At 38.8% G+C, this 23,673-nt stretch overlaps 1 protein-coding gene across 3 annotated transcripts in view; it reads right to left on the reverse strand.

Annotated features, from left to right (window-relative positions):
• Positions 1–13,175, reverse strand: part of RIMS1 (regulating synaptic membrane exocytosis 1) — a 268,011-nt gene extending 254,836 nt beyond the window's left edge. For all 3 annotated transcript variants that reach the window (XM_070954548.1, XM_070954532.1, XM_070954541.1), the window contains exon 1: positions 12,988–13,175. In XM_070954548.1, coding sequence (XP_070810649.1) covers positions 12,988–13,175 — 188 coding nt within the window. The remainder of the gene's footprint in view (positions 1–12,987) is intronic.
• Positions 13,176–23,673: the final 10,498 nt, after the last annotated feature.

A 23,673-nucleotide genomic window follows, 5' to 3' on the forward strand; every position in this document is an offset into this window, starting at 1 on the left:
AGATTTCATCCTTTAATATTGTGAGATTCCAATATATATGCAATTAATTCCTAAAGAGGCTAGAAAACCAGTATAAGCTTTCTAAATAAATCATTCCCTCCCGCTGGATTGAGAGAAATGCAAAGTCTGCAGCAGGAAACAGCAGGAACTGTTTTGCCTTGTTTCTCAGGCTAGACAGTAGCTCTTATAGTCCGATCAAATCAGTTTTAAACAAGGACCTAATAAATTTGGATCTAATAAGTCTAAATCATTTGCTGATTTGGATTGGTAGCTTTTCCCACCTGGCACCATCCAAATATGTTGGAATTGTAACACTCTAATTCCTATTGCAACTGAAGCAGTGGTGAAATCCAAATTTTTTTACTACCAGTTCTGTGGACGTGGCTTGGTGGGTGTGATGTGGCTTAGTGAGCATGGCAGGGGAAGGATATTGCAAAATTTCCATTCCCACCCCATTCTGGGGCCAATCAGAGGTGGTATTTGCCGGTTCTCCGAACTGCTCAAAATTTCCACTACCAGTTCTCCAGAACCTGCTGGATTTCACCCCTGAACTGAAGGTATCCAGGTGGCAAAAGCAGAATTAGTTTCTTTCCTTGGACAGGTTTGGACTTGGGTACAAAAGGACTGGCTCTCTATTTCAGCAGCCTCCGAGACATTCAAGTATCAACTGACAATGGAGAACATGCTGATGTTTGGGGTATATTAAGTGCTACCTAATGAAAGTTAGAAAATGCAATTTAATTGAGCTGTTGGGCTGAACTGTGAGTTCCAGGTCATTGAAACATGAACTAATTTAGTTTCATAGTTCTCTAGGTAAACATGAAGAGCTTGACCTGTCTTCTAATTCTCCAAAACTACACATGCTTGCTAGACTTTACAATAGTTTAATACATAATGTTTCTGATGCCACGGACAGAATATATATTGTTCCAATGTTTCATTGTACACTGGGGCATAGTAGACTTCTAAAACTGCCATCAGTGAAAATGTGGCCTCAGAATCATTAGCTCATATCTTATACCACATTAGACAATGTTTTGATTTCCTCCACTTCATGGATAGCATTGATCAGTTATAGGTAGACCTCAGACCAGAGCTTCCAGAGAAGTTATTCACTTGCACCAGGCTGCTGTGTGGAAACATTCATGAAAACTAGGGATTTCAGTTCATGAATCAACACTGTTCATGATCAGCAGGAAACAGCTTTGAAAGAAAATCTACATTAAGACAAAAACGCTGCTCTCAACTCCCGTTGCTATTTTAGACCTTTATAAGACATAACAATGCCATTCCTGCAGACTTCTGCAAAAAATTCTTCATTCAACAGATAGTTCTTCATTCAACAGATGGGAAAGGGCATAGGTCAGTGGTAGGGGACATGCTTTGCATATGGTAAGTTCTGTGTCAAACCTTTGGCCTCCCTTGTTGAAAAGACTAAAATAGCAAAACGAAGAAAAAGCTGAGAAATCTACCTTCTGGGAAGAAAAACTGAAAATGCACAGGCCAACCACATGGCATATGCTTCCTACTGTAGAGACTCTTTATTTGGCTTTGCTGATGAAAAGGCATTTGGTTTCAATTTAAGTATTATGAATTAAATTTCAAAGTAGCTTGTTTTTAAGCATTTTTCTTTCATTTCCATCATACTGAAAAAGCACTTATGAACATTTATTGTCCATGGTTGAAGAAGCTCTGTCATGGACACAACATTTGACTTAATGATGTTCCATTCAGAAACCAGTGCTGACGCTAAAAAGGGAATAAAAAATAAAAAAAAGATAATTATTTTCATCTTTCTTGGGTAAAAGCTGAAAATTCTGCACATTTGGCAAATTGAAAGATCAAGATTTCAATGGCCCCTGAAAAGGCTCTAAAATATGAACTAGTATATACCCAGTTAAAACAAAACTGTGCTTTGTTCCATTGTTTTCATAGCACTAATACTCAAGTCAGTGCCTTAAAAAAAATCAATGTACTATTCTTCTGAAATTGAGCTACATTTATTGGCTACATGGTTTTCTGCACTGAGATTGTATTTTCACCTTAATCCAAAATGGCTTTTCAATCTTTCTAGCTTTTGAGATTATTTTCTGCTCTTGATTCAAGAGCCATTTGGCACCCACAAGATTACAGTATTTGATAACAACAGTTTATTGTGTTTGATTTATATTGTTTCAAGTTTGCCCTCTGACTATCATACATTCAATGTATTGTTAATTCTGAACATTAAAAAAAATTATACATTATTCAAATCTAAATATAGCAACTCCCCAAATTTCCTGTAGCTGTCTGATTCACATTAAAGTCCAAACACATCTCATACACTGAGTTTACAGTAGATATTATGGAGAGCCTTGATAAAATTTATTTCCATAAATATTTTGCTACGGTATGTTATAAATACATGTTTGTCACTAAGATCTACAATTCCTAAACTGAGTTACCATAACACAAATTATTCGTTGGCCCTGTTCATGGAACACACTTAGTGTGGTTTTTGTAGTGGTTAATGAGTTGTGCAATCACTAAAAGGAGGTTAATTGATCCAGTCAACAAACTCTCAGAGAATTAAATTTAACATTACACAGTTCTACTCATGAATATGGTTAAACAAATTCTACACAATAAGCCATGTAGTAGGAACACCAGAATCCATTTAATTGACTGTTTTGTTTACCTAATTATCAAGAAGAAGAAAAAAGCTGAAACAAACAAGTCCAGGGAAAACTAAACCTCTATCATAAAATGAATTGCCAAGCAGCACAAAACAAAAAGCAAAAAACCAATTTCCAAAACATTAAGAGTGGCTCTACCAACTGGCTCCCTACTTAGCCAATGGAGAAAGACTTACTGATGTCGCGAATTCTTACTAGTATTCTTCTGATACAAGGTCTGGTACAATACTGGAGAAGTTGGGCAAGGACTCTGAATTCCAAAATGGAGTTTAAGCTAGTTTCTGTGCTGCCAGAACTGTTGGCAAAGAGCTATGACAGAATTAGAGACTGCCTGAGTGAACTTGTGGGAATGGAACCAGCGAGGGTTCAGATTTCTGGGGAAATAATGAGGACTGAAGATAGTTTTGCTGCAGAAAAACGAGGAGCCGGTGAATGGATTGGCTCCTCAGAATTCCTCTCTAGATCAAGAAGGGGGGGGTAGAATCACTAACAAGTGCTCCATATAGGGGTTCCTCATGAGGAGACTATCAGTCAGCAAGTGGTCTGGGAGCTAGGGGAAAGTCAACTTCCCTAAGTAGCTATTCAGTGCCTTCAAATGGACACTAGTTCACATGCTTCTTTTCTTAACCACTTTTTTTCTAATTTTTAAATAAACAGCAAAAAGACTACTACAACGTTGATTTTGAAAAGTTATAAGAGAAATAAGGGGCCAGATGGACCTGAAAGAATATTTCCTGAAAGAATAGGGTGTTTTAACATTTCCCTAAATATATATATATATATATATATATAAAGATTATGAAACTAAGAAATCCTCCTGTGAGAAAGTGTTGTTGATTAGGGAAAAAAATTACCACATGATAAGAGGTGACTTTGCAAGTTGACTAAGAGGGAACCAGAGAGAATTTAAGATTACAATTAAAGGAAATGAGAACTATTAATACAATGGAGCAATAGTATTTGGCTGTGGAAGTATTCTGGATATTTGGAAACAATGCACTCAAAAATTACTCGTAAAATGGTCTGCTACTATAAAAATGGATTTAAAAGACGCTACATAAGAAGAACACAGTCGGTTTCATGCAATGGTTAAGATGCTGGCCTTGAAATCAGTAGAGTATAGTTCAAGTCCAGTCTTAAGAATGAAAGCCAAGATGGTGACCCCAATTGGGTTAGTCATTCTTTTAGTTGGGAAAAAAAGGAGGAGGAAGGAGTATTATGTATGTTTGCTGCCTTATTTATTAAAAATAAAGGTGGGATAAAAGTTTAATAGATAAATAAAAATAATGACAGATTTTACAGGACAAAATTGAGACTAAGGCTGATTTGAATGTGGATCTGGCAGTGGATTTAAGAATGCCAGACTACACAAGTGATATCAAAAAAGATGCCACACTGGATTTACAAATTAAATCAGTTGATGTCTTAATAATAAAATGCAACATACAAATAATAAATTAGAAAAGTGTTATGGACAGCTTTCTTATCTATTATTTTCAAAAGAGATTTGTTAAACCTATGAAGGAGTTTCTAAGAGGAGACAAAGAGAAAATGATGAGAACTCCATTTATGAGATATTATTTGAAAGGATTAAAGATCCCAGTTTTTAAAATAAATAAAAGAAATATAATGTGGATTTATTTGATCAAGGTTACTATGTTTAAATATAGTTATATTAGTGCTGGTCCATGATTAATAGATAGATAGATTATATATATATATATATATATATATATATATATATATATATATATATATATATAGAGAGAGAGAGAGAGAGAGAGAGAGAGAGAGAGAGAGAGAGGATACATATATAGTTTCTAGTAGCTCTTAATCGATTTATTTCTAATAGGACCAAATGACTTAAAATACTTCAAAAGTGGCTTTAAAGATTTGTTTATACATAACAGATATAGGATTTGGGAAGACATTTCTTTGCTACATTTTTTTAAAAAAATATCAGTTACTGTGTTAAAAATAAAAACATATAACATGGATTTATTTGATTAAGGTTAAAATATATGTTAATAGGTTAAAATGAATATTTGCTGATTAGGACTGATCCGATTTTATAATTTGTTTATTGATGAGATTTGAGATATGGGACAAACACATTTTTAATCTAATATCAGAGAAAGTGATAAGTTACTAAAGTTGTTTGTTCTTGCCTAGAGGAAGGGAGAGTAATTTATTTTATATCTTTTTTCTGATTTTTTCCTTTTCTCTGCACTTTTTTTTATATTCTTAGTATTTGTATTAGATTTTTATCTTTGTATTTGTAAACCTTAATAAAAAATGTTATTTAAGAAAAGTAAATGGGACTGGAGAAACACGGTGTCTGCATATGATTCAGGATGGACAAAGGAAAGTTTTGTAATTGCAGAATTGTAATTTAAATAATTGACTTTGCTTTACTGTACTCCATGAGAATATCACAAAAAAATTTCAGGAAATGAATTCATACCACTGTGAAAACAGTCCATTCCTATTATTTGTAACACCTGTTTATACACCTTGGATTCGAAGGTACCTGATATCAATAGCAGAGACTAACTACCAATATTTCAGTTTGTTGCCCACGTAAGAACAATAAGAACACAGTAAGGTACAAAACTCGAACACTGTTTCATGTAGCCTTCTCCCAGAGGCAGGTGTCACATACTGTAACAACCGGTTTGCCCAGCACCGGAAATGTGAGAGCACCCGCCATCCGCCCATGCGTGCAAAGTCACAAAATATGGGAATTCACATACGCGTGCCTGAACTGGTCTGGACTGGCAGCAACCCACCGCTGCCTTCTCCCAAACAGCACCTTCCAAATCTGTTCTGATTACTTACACCTTAAAGATAATAAGGAGAGGGATTGCTTTGGTATAATCAAACATGGCAGTGCTGAGGACTGTGTTATCTTTAATTCATCAAAATGCAAGATAGTCTAGAGAGAAATGGCCAGAAAAGCATGATATGGCTTGAAATGAATAAATTAATACTAAGTGCATACACAATTCCTTTTTTCTCCTTTCTCCAGTCAAAGGAAAATTAAATTTGGTCAAAGAAAAATATTTGAAGTTTCCTATTCTTGTGTTTCTTTCAACTTTTTGTCAATGTATTGAATATGTCATAGTTTCTTGTAAGCAACTCTGCTCTTTAGCTTGGGAAATTCAATGGTTTTACTAGTTCATGTCACTAATATTTTATACACTCAAAAATATACTTATTATTCTATTCAATTATGACAAAGAAAATTAAAAATATACTTCTAAATGTACTACTGGTAAATATAAGAATGAATGTACAATATACTTGTATAGATCATTCCAAAACAAATTATCCAAGACAGTGACTTTTCAACATCAAAATAAATGTAACAAATGTAAAGGAAAACTCATATGGGCCATGTTTCTCACAAGAGAGAATGCATTAATATCTACACTTTACTTTCGTATATGATTTTGGAAATATAGAATTACACACAGTTTTCATTATTTGGATTTCTGTCGGCATATATTTGGATGAATAATTTCAGATGTTGAAGAGTATAGAAACAGCAAAGATTTCCACTGTTCAATCTGCTGTAGTCTTAAATCACTAAGAATTAGCATCCAAAGTTATAAAAGTGTTTTAAAATCAATGTTCCAGAGGTGGGCTGCTACCGGTTTGGACAAGTTCAGGCGAACTGGTAGTTGCGAACAGCGGATGGGCCCGCCCCCGCCCACCCACCCCAGCGCTATTCCGTCCTATATTGCTGTGTTTTTTAATCCACGCGCATGCATGGAAGGTGCACAAGCAAGCAAATCGCCATGTTTTTGAAGCTGCGCGCATGTGCTGAAGGCGTGCACTCACATTTTCAGTGCTGGGCAAACTGGTTGTTACATTATGTGACACCCACTTCTGCACTGTTCCCAAATGTAATGAATTGATTTTTCCAGGCACTTAGCAAAAATCGGTTCCCAGTATACACTGCAATAAACTTAAACTTCAGTTAAAGAAACTTACAGGCACCATGAGCAATATTAGCAATGGTCTTTGCAGTATGGATTCCGTGGTATAGGACATACATCATATACGTACATGTGCGTGTGTGTGTGTGAGAGAGAGAGAGAGAGAGATTAACATAAATAGAGTAATACAGGTAGTCCTCAATTTACAACAGTTTGCTTAGTGACTATTCAAAGTTACAACAGCATTGAAAAAAGTGATTTAGGACCATTTTTCATACTTATGACTGTTGCAGCATTCCCGTGGTCACGTGATTTACGTTTGAATGCTTAGTAACCGACTCACATTTGCGACGGTTGCAGTGTCCCAGGTTCATGTGATCACCTTTTGCAACCTTCTGACAAGCAAAGTCAACAGGGAAACCAGATTCACTTAACCACCATGTTATTAATTCAACAACTGCAGTGATTCACTTAGCAAATGTAGCAAGAAAAGTCGTAAAATGCAACATAAATTTTGGGCTCGATTGTGATCGTAAGTTGAGGACTACCTGTACTCTTATTTCCCAGAAAAACCTAATAGCCATCTGTGATGATAGGCATCTCAGCAAAAACCTGTATCACCTTGATTATATGTTCACTCTTAATAAATACACAAGAAGCATTAAAGGAAAATATAGTTCTGCATATCTGATTTATGTCACAAGAGATAACATAAAAACAACCTAGGGAGACACAAAAACGAGCCAGCTTGTTTTGCTATTATCAGCAGCTGTTGTCATCTTGAATTCTTTCCTTTCTCTTATTTGTTCAGATCAGGTTTCAGAACTAAAGGTTCTTGCAGGTGCAAATTAGATTAATTAAGATCCTGCATGCATGTACTCCACCATGGCTTTATAATCACAAAAGAATGGGTGAAAAAAGCTGATGGATCTTCATATGTCCCCAAAACTACCACAGAAGCAAAATGATCTATAAAGAATAGGAACTTATAAATACACACATTCAGAAATCTACTTATTTTTTTTGTTGTTATTGTTCTAGTTGGGGGAGAAGACAACTCACATCTAAACAATTTTGGATTTTCCAGCATTTAGAATAGAATAACAGAGTTGGAAGGGACCTTGGAGGTCTTCTAGTCCAACCCCCTGCCCAGGCAGGAAACCCTACATCACTTCAGACAAATGGTTATCCAACATCTTCTTAAAAATTTCCAGTGTTGGAGCATTCACAACTTTTTAGAACATTGATAAGGCACTACAGATAAACTAGGTACTGTAGTCAATTTACAAAACACATTTTTCATCTACAAGTGCAGTCTTAGGATTGATTTAAATTATTCTTTGCTAAGTACTTTTGACTATTATATAACTTGCTTACTCAGATTTCCTCAATGATCTCCAGATGTAATGGACTACAGATCCCAGCAAGCAAGAAAACTGTTGAATTGGTGGTATATTGCCAATCTTTAAACACAGGTATTACAAATCCAAAAACTGTCACTAATATATATATTGAACTAATGGTTCAAAATGACAGGGGTGGCAATTTTGGAGATTCTGTTAGAACAGCGAGTCTTAACAAAATGTTATATCATCCATTAACCGAGTATCCAGGACTATAACATTGGAGTACTTGTGCATACATTTTTGCTTGCTCTCATCACTTTACAATTCTAATCATAATATGAAAAACAATAAGCAGTCATTTTTTAAAAAATTGACAAAGGCTGCTGGATGACCCTAGCCACAGTCCTATTAAAATAAATTAATACGCTCATTTTTTAAAACTAACTCACTACTGTGTGATTTTGAGTTGGTTCTAGTAAAGAAGAATATAATCTATTTAATTTTTTTTTCTTAATAAGTAAAAATGACTGCTTGCATTTCTGGCTTTATTTTCACAGTTTTTTCCAACTGCATTTATTTCATTGTTTGTTACATAGAGTCTGTTTAATTGGAAAGGCAGCTCATCTACTGAAAGCATTACCCCTGCACTATTTTACACCAGGAGGGTGGGGGAGAAGCTGTTTTCCCCCAAAGCTGCTTTAATTACACCTAAAACTCTATGGAGAATTTGCCTACATATTTCTCATTTATGACAATCTAATATCCCTTACAGCTCAAGTAAACCTTGCCCCAATATGGTACCATCTGCGGATAAATCACCAAAACTGCAGCTGCCCAGGAACTACCGTAGAGAGTAATAAACCAGCATTTCTGGATGGCAGTTAATTACTAATGAATGAAGCAACATATTTTCTTTATATACTTACGCTATTTTATCATTCTTGAACCTTTTTTCAGAGCTGAAATTTAAGAATTGTCCAGATACTGTATGTAAAAGGTAAAACTTATAACCATTCCATCACTCTCTACTATTGTAAAGCAGGATACTGGAGTAAGTACCGTAATTTAGGAGCCATCTGCAGGAAAGTCAATGCTTAACCAATGTTTAAAAGCCATGATTTTGGTGGCTCCTTCCATGCAGGATGCATGATTAGGGACCTGCAGTGAATGCTTGGAAAAACTCAAGTCAGTGCTTGGGAACAAGACCAGCTGTTCCAGTTTAACTAGCTATTTTAATTTAAGGACAATTGGACTAAACTAATGAAAGTGGCATTCTTGAATCTCTGGGCAGTAGAAGCAACACAGCTTTGGCTATTAGTAGAAATATCAACAAGTGAATGGGAATGATTCATATTAAAATAGTATGTCTGTCCACTCAAAATTAAGTCTTACTGAATTTAGGATTGTAGTTTTAATCAATGCATTTTATTTTTATCTTGGAATTTTATCTGACTCTTAGCACCTTACAAATTGCTGTCCCATACACAAATGACAGAAATGTCTTTTAGAACCCATCTTGGCAGAAGAAAAGCATATCCCAGAGCAGTAATAACATTTTTCCCAAACTGCTATTATCTCGCTAAACCAGGTCTCCAATGTGATATTTAAGTGCACCTCCCCACATTTCATCAGACCATTTGCTCCCATATTCTATTACTGTATTGCTACAACACAATAGCTTTCAAACAGTACCATATTGAAATATATAACCAATAAAAGAGAATGTATATAACTCAAGATTGAATTGTGGAGTTCTTGGTGTTTTCTGAGCTTGATTGTTTGCTTGCAGACATTTCATTACCCAATTAGGTAACATCCTCAGTGCAAGTGAGTGTGAATTTTACTCTCTGTTTATATGCAATAATGATCCCTGCCATTTTTGGTGGAAATGTGTTTTGTCCTTGGTCCGTTTGTCTGGCATTAATGCCTGCTTATCTAGGTGCTAGCTACTAGGCAGGATGTCTTTTGGTCTTTTTGTTTCCTTCTTATTTTTTATTGTCTCTTTTGAATAGTGTATAAATATGTTTTATGTCTATGTTTCCACTGATGGTGGATTATCATAATACCAAACTTCCAGGAATTCCCTAACATTGGGGGAGGGGGGGGTAGTCTAAAGGGCTAACAATTTCCCTGTTGAAATATACCTGCATATCCTTTTGTCACTATGGTGACCTTTTTTGTGCTTTTAACAGGCAAACTGATGTGCTGAATCAAACATGTAAACTTTTCCTAATATGGAGATAAAATGTTTAGAAACAAAACTAACACAAAGTTGTCAATCTCACCAAGATACTGTGCTATATTATTGTGAAATACTTATATATACAATGCTGTACTATATACAGATTCAATTTAAATAACTTAAGCTCAGTTAAAATTGATAAAATTGGCTTAAGTCCTATTAAACAAATATTTTTTCACTTTCAGTTTTCTGTGACCTGAGATTTAATTAGTTTTCGAATTAAAATCAAAATACCATCCCCCCTCCACATACACACATACAAACATCCGATTCCATCTACAGTACCTAATGCAGCAGCAAATTTGTTATTAACCAGATGCCTTTGAATGAAATAAGCTGCTGTGCATGCCCAAGTATAAGAAGTTCCATTTTTCATCACAATCCTTTGAACATCTATTAAAGCAATATAAATTAATCTACCTTTCAGGAACAGTCCTCAAAATTACTTTCTAGTGTGTACAAATTTGAACGTTCGAGGGATACACCTGATCAGGTTTTTAACAAACTTTGCAAATGGCCTAGCTCCTACTTTTATAGTCGACAGTATTAGGAAGCAGCAGAGCAAGAGAGAGGCAGACAGGAGTTCAGATTGCCTTTATGCAATGTCCTTACTTTTGTTACCTGGATCCAGGTCTGCTGGCTGTGCTACTTACAAATGCTACCTATATATTACTTAATCCCTTCCAAAGCATGGTGAAGATTCTTGCATGCATTTTAGCTTGTTTTAGACTTCAAGGCTGTGTTACAAAGCTGAAAATATTGTTTGCTTTTGTTTTTTTAACCTTGGAAGAGAAGAAGATTTTGAATAAATAACTTTAAGGAATTCATCCCAAAACCTATTATTAGGACGGCAATTCTAGGGCTGCATACTAAAAAGATCAAGTCAATATTTAGGACAGGGAACTTAGCATGAAGCCGCGGCTAGAGTACATGCCATATGCTATCAGCAATAAACTTCTAATAAAAGTTTAAATAGTTCTAGCAGAATGGAAGACATTTCATCTTTCTTCCTCACAATGCATATCCATCATTTAACTTCTCATAATTTATAAAAATAAACTTCTCTTGTTTAAGCTTGTGTATATTAAAATCTTTCATTTCCTCCTCCTAAAACAAAGATAAACCATATCTCAAGGCTTGAAAATATCAGCTTTCCATCCTCACAGCACCATAAGCCTTAAACAGTACAGAAGATAAACACTAAAACATCCCCTTCCTTTCTGGTTTCTGAGCCTTGAGGAAATAACACAACCTACCATGACTACTGCAAAAATCTAAATTCCAGCTGATATCAAAAAGATACAACAACACAGTAAGAAACAGTATCTCCAGCTCCATCCCTTACATTACACAAAATAAAGAAGTTGAGTGCTTGCAGGGATTCCGTATTGCCATCTATTATAGATGACACAGCTAGCGGGAGGGAATGGAACAGACAAATCATTAGAACTTAGACCTTTTCTTAATGTCATCATTTTGGACTCAATCAAAAGAGGTTTCACAAGTTCATTTGCATACTTTGATAAGAGCAACCAAAATCAGTCCCCCCAGGGAGAGGCTGAGAATGCTATCTACCAATAGAAACTTGCACATCAAAGATAGGATTCCCATTTTGCTACCTGATCTGCCACTTCCATTCAAAAGCAAGTAGGCCTGGGAGATGCTTTTAGACAAAGAAGCCTGATCCCCATTCATAGGCCCAACCACAATCTGTTTCTATCCAGCGATCCATTAACTGATGACATTAACTTTCAATACATCTGTTTTGCAGGTTACAAAAATATCCTTATATAATGGACTGGATGTAAAAGAAGTTGGACAGTATGGGGAGAAAATGGGCTTAAATAAATACTAGAAAGCTCTAAATTAGGGCATCTACCACTGATCTGATTCTACTCCCCCACCCATCCAAACCTGTGCAGCAAAAGGCCCCCAGGGCATCCAGGTCATTAACTGACCATTGCCAACAACACCTATATACAATTACTGTAAAATGGAGGAAAAAAAGCACATTGTTTTTATTATACAGATTTCTCCTATTTGGGTTTGCCTGAAAGCACCCTTGATCTCATTCACTACAGTATTGTACATTTTAGTACAGACAGCCCAGAATATATTATATAATATATTCTTAAATTGGAAGGCGCACCCCAAATGGAGAATTCCTGCAGGTGGTTGATGAAACAAGGCACACACCACAAAGTCCTCAGTGGCCCAGCTTGGCTTTCTTTGCACCAGGCGGGGGCAGCATGGCAGTTTAAAGACTCTTCCGACTAAGGAAACCCCACCCCATCAGACCCTTCCGAAATAGGGCGAACTATTCAGTCCAGGTTAAGGAACTGAGGGATAATGCCACCTCCAAAGCCAACCAGCCACCCTGGACAGAGAGACAAGAGACAAGCCCATCTTTACTTAGTCCTTTCCTTCCTTCCAACCTCAATAACTGTGCAATCTCCCCCAGGGGAATTATTGGGGGCAAAAGGAAGAGCTGTGGTGGGGAAGTGTATGGAGATAACAAGAAGTTACCTCAGGAGTGACAGAAGGCTGGGCAGCATTGGCAAGGAGGGTATCAACGCCTAGTAAATGATCCCTCCCTCCCTCTCTTCCTTTCTCTTCCCCCCCCCACACACCCCATTCATAAAACTCTGCCCCTGGTTCAGTGCCAGCGATGCTGCCGCCGCCTCTCCTCCTTCTCCCCCCCTCCCCAAACCCCGCTTCAGGTTCAGATGCCACCCCACCCCAGCCCTGCCGCCCGCTTGCCCGCGCGCCTGGCCCCGGCTTACTTGAGCATGGCCTCCTCTTTCTCTTCCTCTTCTTTCTGGCGGTCCATCACAGCCATAATAATGTTCCGCTCCTCTTCTGTCAGGTGGCTCAGGTCGGGCAGCTCCTGCATGGGGGGAGGCACGGCGGGGGGCCGAGGCCCGCGGGGCCCCAGCGAAGAAAAAGGAGAAGGAGAAGGAGACGAGGACATGTTTGGCAAGAGAGAGAGAGAGAGAGAGAGAGCCTTGCCCGGTTCCCCCTTCGACACCTTTGTACCTTTGGGCAAGGCGAACCCAATCACGCCTCGGCTCGCCGCCGCCTCTTCCTTCTCCTCCTCCTCCTCTTCTTCTTCGTCTTCCTCCTCCTCCTCCTCCTTCTCCCTTTACACTGGAGTCCTCTGTTCATCGGCAGCAGCAAGGAGCTCTTGGGAAGCGGCAGGAGAGGAGGCGGAGACCCGGGCGTTCATGGTTGCTCCGTCCATACAAGCCCCAGCTCTGGTGGCGGCGGCGGCGGCTGCTGCTGCTGTTGTTGCTGCTGCTGCTGCTGCTCCCGCTCTCCCTTCGGTCGGCCGGGTCTCAGGAAGATCGGGAGATGCCCCGCAGCCTCTTGCAGCCCATCCTCCGAGGCTGGGAGAGGAAGGGAAGGCGCGGGCAGCGGCGGCAGCTCGACAGACTGTGCACCGTCAGGGCTGGAGGGAAAGGGCGGATGCTGCTGCTTCGCTGCTGCTGCTGCTGCTGCTGCCTCCGCCTGCTGTTAAATGCTCTACTGCTGCTAGCTACGGGGAGGGAGGGAGTTTAGTGTCAGTTAGGCGGAGTCCAAACTGCTTCGCTCCTGGGTAACGCCGAGGTCTGTCTTTCCGAGACAATACGGGCAGCAAAAAAAAACGTGCCACATTTCCCCACCTTTTTATTCCTCGAGGCGGCCGGAGCGCTGCGCTTGGGAGAGCAAAAGGGAAGCTTTGCTGAAGCGGAGCCTGGAAACCTCTCCGAAACACAGCAAAGCAGACTTCGGATTGAAGGCTAGATTAAGGCTGCCATCCCAAACGTGGGCACGGGGCTCCGGGGGGATGGAAGGGCGGGTGGTTTGCAGACGAGTAATCCCGCTTTAGGAACAGCGTGTGTTCCCCGAGAGCGCCGAGCCGTGCAGGCAACGTCTGCAAGAAACCCCAGGCGATTCGGGGAGGCTTTAATTCCCAAAGCGGCGGGTGTAGTAGAAGTTGGAACCTGTGGCTCTCGATACATTGTCGGATTCTGATTCCCCAGATGGCCCCAAAGAGGGCTCGGAGTCCACCATCTGGAGAGCCTCGGATTTTCCCTTCCCTCGCCCGTAAGACTATCGTAGCCTGAGCATATTTACATAGGAGGGAAGAAATGCTACTTAATTCGGATATGGAGGATTAAGAAACCATGATTTCAGATTGCAACGCTGCCGTTTTAAACATAGCGGTTTGGGATTATCCTCCTTTAAATCCATGTGAATACACACATGTTTAGGATCGAACGAAATATTTGCTTTTTTGTGTGGCCTCTATAGAGCACTGCTGGTATGTGCTTGGTTCATGTAGAGTTTTTTTTTTAAAAAAAAAGGCGAAGAAACGGTGTTAAATGAACTGTGCATACGAATTTAAGTATTACCTACAGCATAAGTGCAGCTGTAGCAAATTTATTTAGAAATCATAGGAGGCGGGAAATATACTTTATGTTCAAATCTTAATTTAATCTTTTACTCGCTAATTTTGGCAGTAACACTGATAAGACAAAAAAAAAATACTGTACGGAGCCATATACCGAACTGATTGAAAAATATTAGTGCATTAAAATTTGTCAACATTTCTGCCACATGTTAAATGTTTTAATTCGATTTTTTTTTTACCTTTTCTGGAATTATACGTCTTAATTTTAAGATTTGTTGATGAATTTATTCAATACAAGATGCAAAGTTGAAATTTGCTCACTTTTTTCTTTAAAGGATGTGTGTGAATGTGTGGTAGAGAAGCTGCAAGTAAGGAAAATTAAACACTGTCTTCTCACTAATTATTCTGAATTTTCATCCCAATGATTTTTTAAAACTTATATGCTGATTTTTTAAGTGAAGGCAATGTGACATATAACAATAAAATATGCTATAAAAGCAAAAACTCAATAATTGAATAAAATGATGGTCACAACAATTTATAAAATTAATGCGGAGTCCCAACAGAGACAATTCATAAAAAGATGGTGTTATATATACATTATACACCTATTCTGGTTCCTTGATTTTGAGGCATTGTGCAACATACTGAATCTGGGGTTTGCAGTAGGCTAATTAGTTTATGATTCAGTATCCTGTATGAATATAACAAATAGTGCAATACTAATGCAGAGGAGGGGAAAATACAGAAACTGCAGACAAGACACACACACACCCAGTTTTGAATTTGTAGTTGGTTAACTTGAAGACTTTGTGGGGAAAAGTGGTTACCATTCAATCTGTTACAATGCTTCAAACTGTTGTAAACCAGTAACGAAAAGAGTAATGTATAGTGTCTCTCTGCACTCATGTGCGCCTTCAGATCAGTCTTGACTCTTATCAACCTTTCTGATTAGTCCCTGCAGTTTTCTTGGCAACATTTTTCAAAAGTGGTTTGCCACTGCCTCCTTCCTAGGGTTAAGAGATAGACACTGGCCCAAAGTCACCCAGTTGGCTTTTATGCCTAAGGCAAGACTAGAACTCATAGTCTCCTGGTTTCTAGTCTGATGCTTTAACCACTACACCAAAATGGCTCTCTATAATAATGTACTAAATGAAATCATAAGCAATTTTATGTTGTTAACATGCTCTAAAGTTGTGTAATGCCACATTTTTTATATTAGAAGTAACTTTTAAGCCATGGCCATTCTTTAGCTAGTAATGACCAATGGTATCAACAGAAACTTTGAAAAATCTTTATGAATTTAACAGGAGAGTTTAAGATCCAACTGACTCTGTTACCGACTTACTTGCATCATATTCTCATGATCCCATCAATCTTTCTCACCTATTTAGGTTTGCTAGCTAGAAGCGCCTAGCCTCATTTTTCCCCTGTAGCGTCCCCAGAATGTATATGTACTTTCTTAGTTTTATTCATAATAATAGCATATAAGCACATTCACATATTCTTCTGTCCTCTAATTCTCCATCCAGAGATTAAATATCTGCCTCATCTTCTGTACTTCAGTTTAAGTACAATATATAAAACCTGAAGTGGGGGTGTTATTTTACTTTCTATACTCGCTGTTACAACTTCACCATTTTTCATAATGATGGGAATTGAGCAGTTGTTGGCCCCAAACAACCAAAACAGCAGGGCTACTTAAGTTCCTAGTACAAGTTGTCTTCAGGTTACGGTAGTTCTATGCTCTAACTCTATCTTTATAAACTCAAATTTTTATTTATGTTGGAAATCGTACTTGAAATTGCACTACCTGTTACTAAAAATGGTGGATGATATTGTCTTTCCTTGAACTGACAGAACATTAAATGCATGCAATACTTTCCAGAACGGCTAAAAACCACTGAAAACAGGCTATATATTAATGTACAGCTTTAGCAGTTCCTGATTGAATTGTGAAGCACTTCGTTGGCTCAAGGAACCATTTCTACTAATAGGCATCCTGTTTGTAACTCGGAGATGTCCTTAAATTGGATAACCTAGGAATTGCTTATATCCAGTATGAGCGACACACATTTTGTAAAGTCATTGTGTGACGCCATTTGCTTAGCTATGGTTTATTGAATAAACTGCTGTTGGCTGGTTTATATAACAAATTAAGCCATAAGCCAAAGTTTAGAAACCAAAGTGGCTGGATTTATAAATACAGACCAAGCAATTATGGCTTAACTTATTATTCAATAGCATTAATTAATAATTAATTAAGCAATAGCACTTAGACTTATATACCACTTCACAGTGCTATACAGCTCTCTCTAAGTGATTTATAGAGTCAGCCTATTGCTCCCAACAATCTGGGTCCTCATTTTACTGACCTCGGAAGGATGGAAGGCTGAGTCAACCTTGAGCCAGTGAGGATCGAAGGAATCAAACTCCTGGCAGTGTGAGCAGAGTTAGCCTGCAATATTGCATTCTAACCACTGTGCCACCACGGCTCATCAAACTCGGCTATTAATAAGATGGTAGGATTAGAGGCCAACGTGTTTCAGTCATAATACCACCATTATGTAAAGAGGCTTGTCTTCTTATGGTGAGATGTGATAACTTGATCCAGAAACGTCTGTGGGGTTTAAATTAGATCTACTTCTGACCTGAAATGGATTTATCATTTAAGTTGATATTCTCCCTTTCTCTCCATTTTGTACCTTGATAGAGCTTTTATGTTTCAGATTTTTTTTTTCTTTTACTGTTTTAGCATTTCCAAGTCATTTTTGGCTAATTCTGCAATAAGCCTATTCAGCTGTGAAACAGCAAAGGGTGGGGATGGAGGAAGGAAGGTAGAAGAGACTTTATTCCCATTGGTTATTTGGTGTTTTTTTCTAAATAAAAAAAGTTGGAATCATATTGAATCATCGAAAGGCATCTTTTGATTACCAGTCCGAAGAATCATGTACCTGAAAACCCCTGAAGACAATGAAAGGGAGTATGTTTAAAAATACATAAATGCTTTTTATTTCTGGTCTGGTTTCTGCTTCCCCATTTACAGGTATCCAGACATTGTAGTACTGAAAAATAGCCAGTGTTTTTCATCTGGCAACTTGCAGATGCATTTGTCAGCAACCATCAAGAGTACCACCAAGATGAAACTTGCGGGAAATCATAAAACTTATAATCAAACACCTATACGTAACATTAGATTGGAAATGACTTGGAAGAAAAGGAAGCAGCAGAAATCACAACTTTGTCTTCCTTGTTCTTTCTTTGCTTATTAGTTCTTCATCTATGGAAATGGCAGAGGTTGCCTTGCTTCCCAATGTTCATTGATGGATCACACCTTTCCTTACTCTACATCTTATCTTCTGTGATGCTAGGTAACCATATATGTAGCATGGCCATATTTGAACTACCAGAAATGGTAGTTCTAGCAGTCCATTGAATGATCCCAGTAGGTACCCTCAAAGAAATACAGGATCCCGAAGTTCTTTCTTTGGGAAAACAACTTTTGTGCTAGATTTCCAAATGAAAGTTGGGGGGGGGGGACTGTGTAATTCCCCTTAACACTTCCCTACTAAACATATTTTTCCTGAGCCAAGCTCTATTGAGTGGTGCTTTGATTGGGGCCTTATTTTAATTTTCAGCTTATCAACTATTTATAATTCATATCTGAACATTGCTGGTTTTTTCCAAATAACGAGAGAGATTCCCAATGAAGTGGAAAGAAGTGAGTGAACTGTTTGGAGAAGGGAGATAGTTTGCCCCACTTTCTCTAATACTGGCAGTCATATAGCCTTCGTACTTTTTTAAGAAAGGGAAAAAAAGAAGAAAGATTGAAGGACTATAAAAGCTATATCTTATAGTCAAGGCTCACTGAAAAATTAGCCCTGCCCTAAGAAGTAAAGGAATAAAGCTGTTCAAAAATGCCCTGCATCTAATGTAAAAAGGGAATGTCCACAATTAGTCAGTACCTACCTCTCCCATTATTTCATATAGCTTTTTAACTGAACTTAATTGTTTATGTTATTTCCTGATTCCAAAAATAGAGGTTTGTCTGAACTCCATTTGTGGTTTCTGGAGACTATGACTTGTACTGAAAATTTATTATACCGGTAGCTAATTGCTAAATTAATTAAGCTTTTTACTATGTAGTGTGAACCAAATCTGGTAAGAAAGTTTGTGAATATTTATTGCTGAATAGGAAATCTGTAATACATTTCTGGAGAACTTTTTTTAACTACTGGCATACTGTAATTCATGACAGTAAATTGGCTAAAACTCCTCTTCCAGTTACTATATCCATGCTTGGAAAATACCTTGATACAATGTCTGCAAAGAAACCTTCCAACATCGAATCCTACAATATCTCTAAAATATTAGAAATAACCATCTGTGTTCTAATTTTTATGCTAACCGTCACATCCATGAAAAGTGCAAAGATTTTTTTTTATTTGTGTGAAGGCAAGAAGTACTAGGAATGTGCTGAATTCTTGGGATACAGCTGTCAGAGCTCAAGAGAGAGGCTTGGGAGATGCCAGTGGAGTGAGGCATGCTGAGCATTGTGTCACTCTGCCCTTCCCTGCATGCAGTGCTGCCAAGATGCTCCCATGCTTGCACAAAAGCCTCTCCTTCCACACATGAAGCAGGTGGCAGGGCAGACCACCCAGGCCACAGTATGATGCTCCTGCGCTTCATAAGAACGAGCGATTCACCGGCAATCAGCAAGCCTCTCCTGGACCAAGCAAGCTGGCTGCCTTATCGTTGGCACCAGCTGTGCAAAAAGAGCTGCATATGGGCACACTCAGCCAGGAGAGGATTTAACCAATGCCGCTTCCATTTCTCAGTTGCTACAAGCAACTTTGGCATCTGTCTCTATGTTCCATGTCTCTGATTCCAAGTATCCTCCCGATCTTGATTTTACAAGATTTTGTTACATTTTCCAACGTGCCTGGGTTGATCTTACTTTATATTTGTTTTTTTGTCTCATGGCAAAGTTGGTATGTGCAAGCACACTTCCCACACTTTCCTTCCCAGTAACTCCGTTCCTATTTCCATTCTTTGCTGTGCTGGCACATACACCTTTCTGGTGCCCAGATCATGGTCTCCTTGGCTGGGAAAGCTTTGCTTGCGGTCCTGTTTCTCCACACAAATGCCGTGCAGTCTGGCTGACAACATGGAGGCATTGCACAAAGAGAATAGGGCAATCTGTAACCAGCTGGAACAATTAACAGATGCAATGACTAATATGCTGATACACCTGGAGGAACTTGGAGGCTCAGCACTTATATTGCCCAAAATACCCCATGACTGTTCCCAAAACATTTGACAGTTGTTCTGAATTGTTCGTTGCTTTCCCGGTGCAATGCAAATTACATATTCATTGTACCCAGAGGCTCACAATACGAAATTTCTTTTGAGCCTGCTGACGGGCCACCAAATGAGCCAACCCCTGTCTTTTAGACAAAAGCACCATCCTGTATAATTCGGGGACTGATGGGGGAGCATTGTCACATTTTTCAAGAACCTGACATGGTCGATCTAAGGATACACTGGTTATACTGGAAGTAGTCATTGGCAGAGTAAAGCTCCAATGTAGCCTGGAATGACACAGTACTCCTAAACCAGTTACAGAATGTGCCCTTGGAGTAGCCAGCCTGGATTGAATAGATCTGACTATGGATTAGTGGCCACCTTAAGTGGGGTGGAGGTGAAGTTTTGCAGAAGCCCTAGCAGAAAGGGCTATGGTATCATTGTATCTTCCCAAGGGCTTCTGTAAAAGAAGGTGCTACAACAAGATGATTCATTTAGTCAATAGGGATCTCTGATGGCCACATATAAACTGATATGCACTGATATGTCATTACCTGTCTGCCCAGGCCAAGAACATTTCAGGCAAATCCACTAGCATCATTCAATCCCTGCCAGTGCTCTTAGGTACATGGAAAATACTACCAATGGATTTTATCATTGGTATTTCATTATTCATTGGTATATCATTATTTACCTTCCAAGTTCTTGATAATTGACTATCAAATAGTCATGGACCAAATCACCAAAATGAGTGATTTCATCTCTTACGAAGGCATCCTCATCATGAAGGAGATCACCATAATGTCTTCCAGTTGCACAGCCTGCCTGCGTGTATCACCATCCCAGTGATAAGTATGCCAATCACTGCCAGATTTTGGAAGACCCTGTTTGGGCTCCTAAAAGTATAGTAAATCTCCACCCATCCACCAATTATCAACTTGAGCTAGATGGATAGGTGGAATGAACCAATGGAATAATCATGAAGTATCTCTGTGTTGTTAGGATCCAGTTTGCATAATGACTAAGGCATAAGATTAGAAACTTGGAGACTGAATTCTAGTCTTGCTTTAGGCACAAAGCCAACTGGGTGACCTTGGGCCAGTCATTCTCTCTCAGCCCTAGGAAGGAGACAATAGCAAATCACTTCTGAAAAACCTTGCCAAAAAATGCAAGGACGTATTGTTAGCCCGGACTTGAAGGCACTCCCCCTCTCCCCATCACTGCCAGCAAAATAACTGAATCCAATGTCTACAGGCTAACCATGGCACTCTCCATGAGAAGTTGTAGGTGACCAGAGTAGATGACCTCTGTTGGCAGGTAAGATAACAATTACCTGTCATTAGCAGGTAAGATCACAATTGGGATGCCATCAAAATCCATGTCTCTTCTGTGATCCATCACTGGTATCCAGAGTAATCAGTTCCAGCAACTGTAGGAGAAAGTCAATCAAAAGGGAGAATGATGTCACATTTTTGTCATACCCCAACAATCAACCATGGAGACACCAGCAGATTGTTGGTGTTCTGGGAACTGAGGACCATGTTCCCTAGACATAGTATTGCCAGGCTCCTCTTTGCCTGGAGAGGCGTCTCCCTGATCAATACAGGCACCAATCAGTGAGGCAGATGCACAGGCTTCAGCAAGACACAACTGTGCTTCATAAGAGTGAGCTATTTGTGAGTAATCGGCAAGCCTGTCCTGAAGCAGGGTGCCTACCTGCCTCATCTTCAGCACTAACTGTGCAAAACCAGTTGCAGCTCTGAATGCTCATCTGGGAGAGGATTTAATCTATGCCACTCCCACTTCTCAGTTGCTGGAAGCTGAATTGTTTTGATACCAACCCCATGGTATCTGGGTCTCACTTTCACTACACTCTTGACCTGTTTGCTTCTGACCACATCTCAGCTCTCTCCTCGATCTTATAAAACTTCATTATGCTTTTTGACCATGGACCATTCAACTCTGTCCCTGTCTGGCTCTTGGCAAGCTTGGCACACAGACACACTTTCTGCACCCTCCTTCCTGGTAACTCCATCTATGTTTCTTTGCCTTGCACTCTTTGTCTGCCTGAACCTGCACCCTCCTTATGGCCTGATCTTTATCTCCTTGCTGCCAGCCTCAAACCCAAGCATATTTCCAGTGTATGTTTAATTTTGGCTCCTCAAAAAGCTTGCATGCAGATGCACAGACCATACCTGCACCCTGCCTGCCAAGTACTCCTGTATTCATCCTAATTCCTGTAGAGAGACCGTGAAAAATAGCACTTAACGCTTAATTCTTCAATTTGCAATATGTGGCTCTACCGTAAATGAAGATCTCCGAGCAAGCTCTGAGCAAGCTTTCTATGTACCACCTTTCTGTCTTACAGAGTAACATCATTTTTTTATTTAAAAAAAATTGCATGCTGCCAAAGTCATATATGGATGTTAAAATACTTTAACATGGCATCTGGTAAACTGAAGTTTAAAATCCTTTTCCATGCAGTTCAAAGCACTAAACTGGCTGCCAATAGGCCAGCAATTAGCCTTGTCAAGATTCCTCCCAAGGAAATTCAACTCTCTTATAGTAGCTTAATTGGCAGGAAGTTCCCATTTCCCAAGACAGAATAATTCTAAAAGAAACCAGGAAAGAAACAAATGCAAGGAAAAAGGCATCACTGCTAATTATAGAAAGTTTTACTCCAAAGATGATGTCTAGCTGGTTCGGTTTCTTGCAAGCCAGTTGGTAAGTTTGTTCCAAGTTATATCTCATTCATCATTCAAAATCAAATGTGACATACAAAAGTTGAAGAAGAGGAAGGGCAGGCTGGTCAGAAGATAGATGACAGTAGCAGAAAGATGCCAGGAACATCTGCCAGGCTGGCAGAAATATGCTGGGAAGATTGGGGAATGGGCTGGCTAATGGGAAAATTGGCAGCAGGAATACGATAATTCCTGAAGAATCAAGCCAACAGAGATTAGTGGTAGCAACAAGAAAACATTAAGAAAATGTAGGGTAGATCCAAACCAGGTGTTACCTAATTTAGATAACAATCCCGTTTCCCTCCTCAGCTAGGTTATCTGCATTTTGGTTTCCCTAAGTTTTAATTGAATACATTCGAATATATACCTCTCATTTGTATTTTAAGCAATGTGTAATAATATTAATTGTTCTCTTCACAGTATTCAGAGTACTATTCAACACGTAATTTTGCACCATTCTATTATTTTCTCTTTTTTTTTATGTGTCTTGTCTTTATTTCCATATACATGGAAGCCAGAGATGAAATTGCATGTTTAATTGTGTTTCCCCAGCACCAGGCAGTAGTAAATTTGTACAGAAGATCAGTCTGCCTAATCAAATTTCAGCTGTTCTTTTTTTTCTTGTCTTCTTGCGTTTACTGTGCCCATTGGTACTCTATGCCCTACAATGTTTATAAAATAGAAATAGAAATATTTAATATATATTTAAATAAATCACTAGAGCAAGAAAGAAATCAGTTTTCAATGCTTTAAATCTCATAGTATATCTCTGTGTAAGCAGGGCAATAGAAAAGTATAAGCATTTTTACAGCTTATACTTTTGAAATCAGCTGAAGGATTTTCATACTTAAAGCTTGCAAATTTACTATTTGCACCAGTCTCCAAAATCTTTTACTTGCCGCCAGTGGTGAAAACCAACTTTTTTTACTACCAGTTTGTTGGGGGGGGGAGGTCTTGGGGGTGTGTGGCTTGGGGTGTGTGGCAGGGGAATGATACTGCAAAATCTCCATTCCCTCCCCATTCCTGGGGGA

Source organism: Pituophis catenifer, unplaced genomic scaffold (assembly GCF_029215685.1).
Source record: "Pituophis catenifer annectens isolate HBS135680 unplaced genomic scaffold, rPitCat1.0.hap2 SCAF_1, whole genome shotgun sequence".
NCBI lineage: Eukaryota > Metazoa > Chordata > Lepidosauria > Squamata > Colubridae > Pituophis > Pituophis catenifer.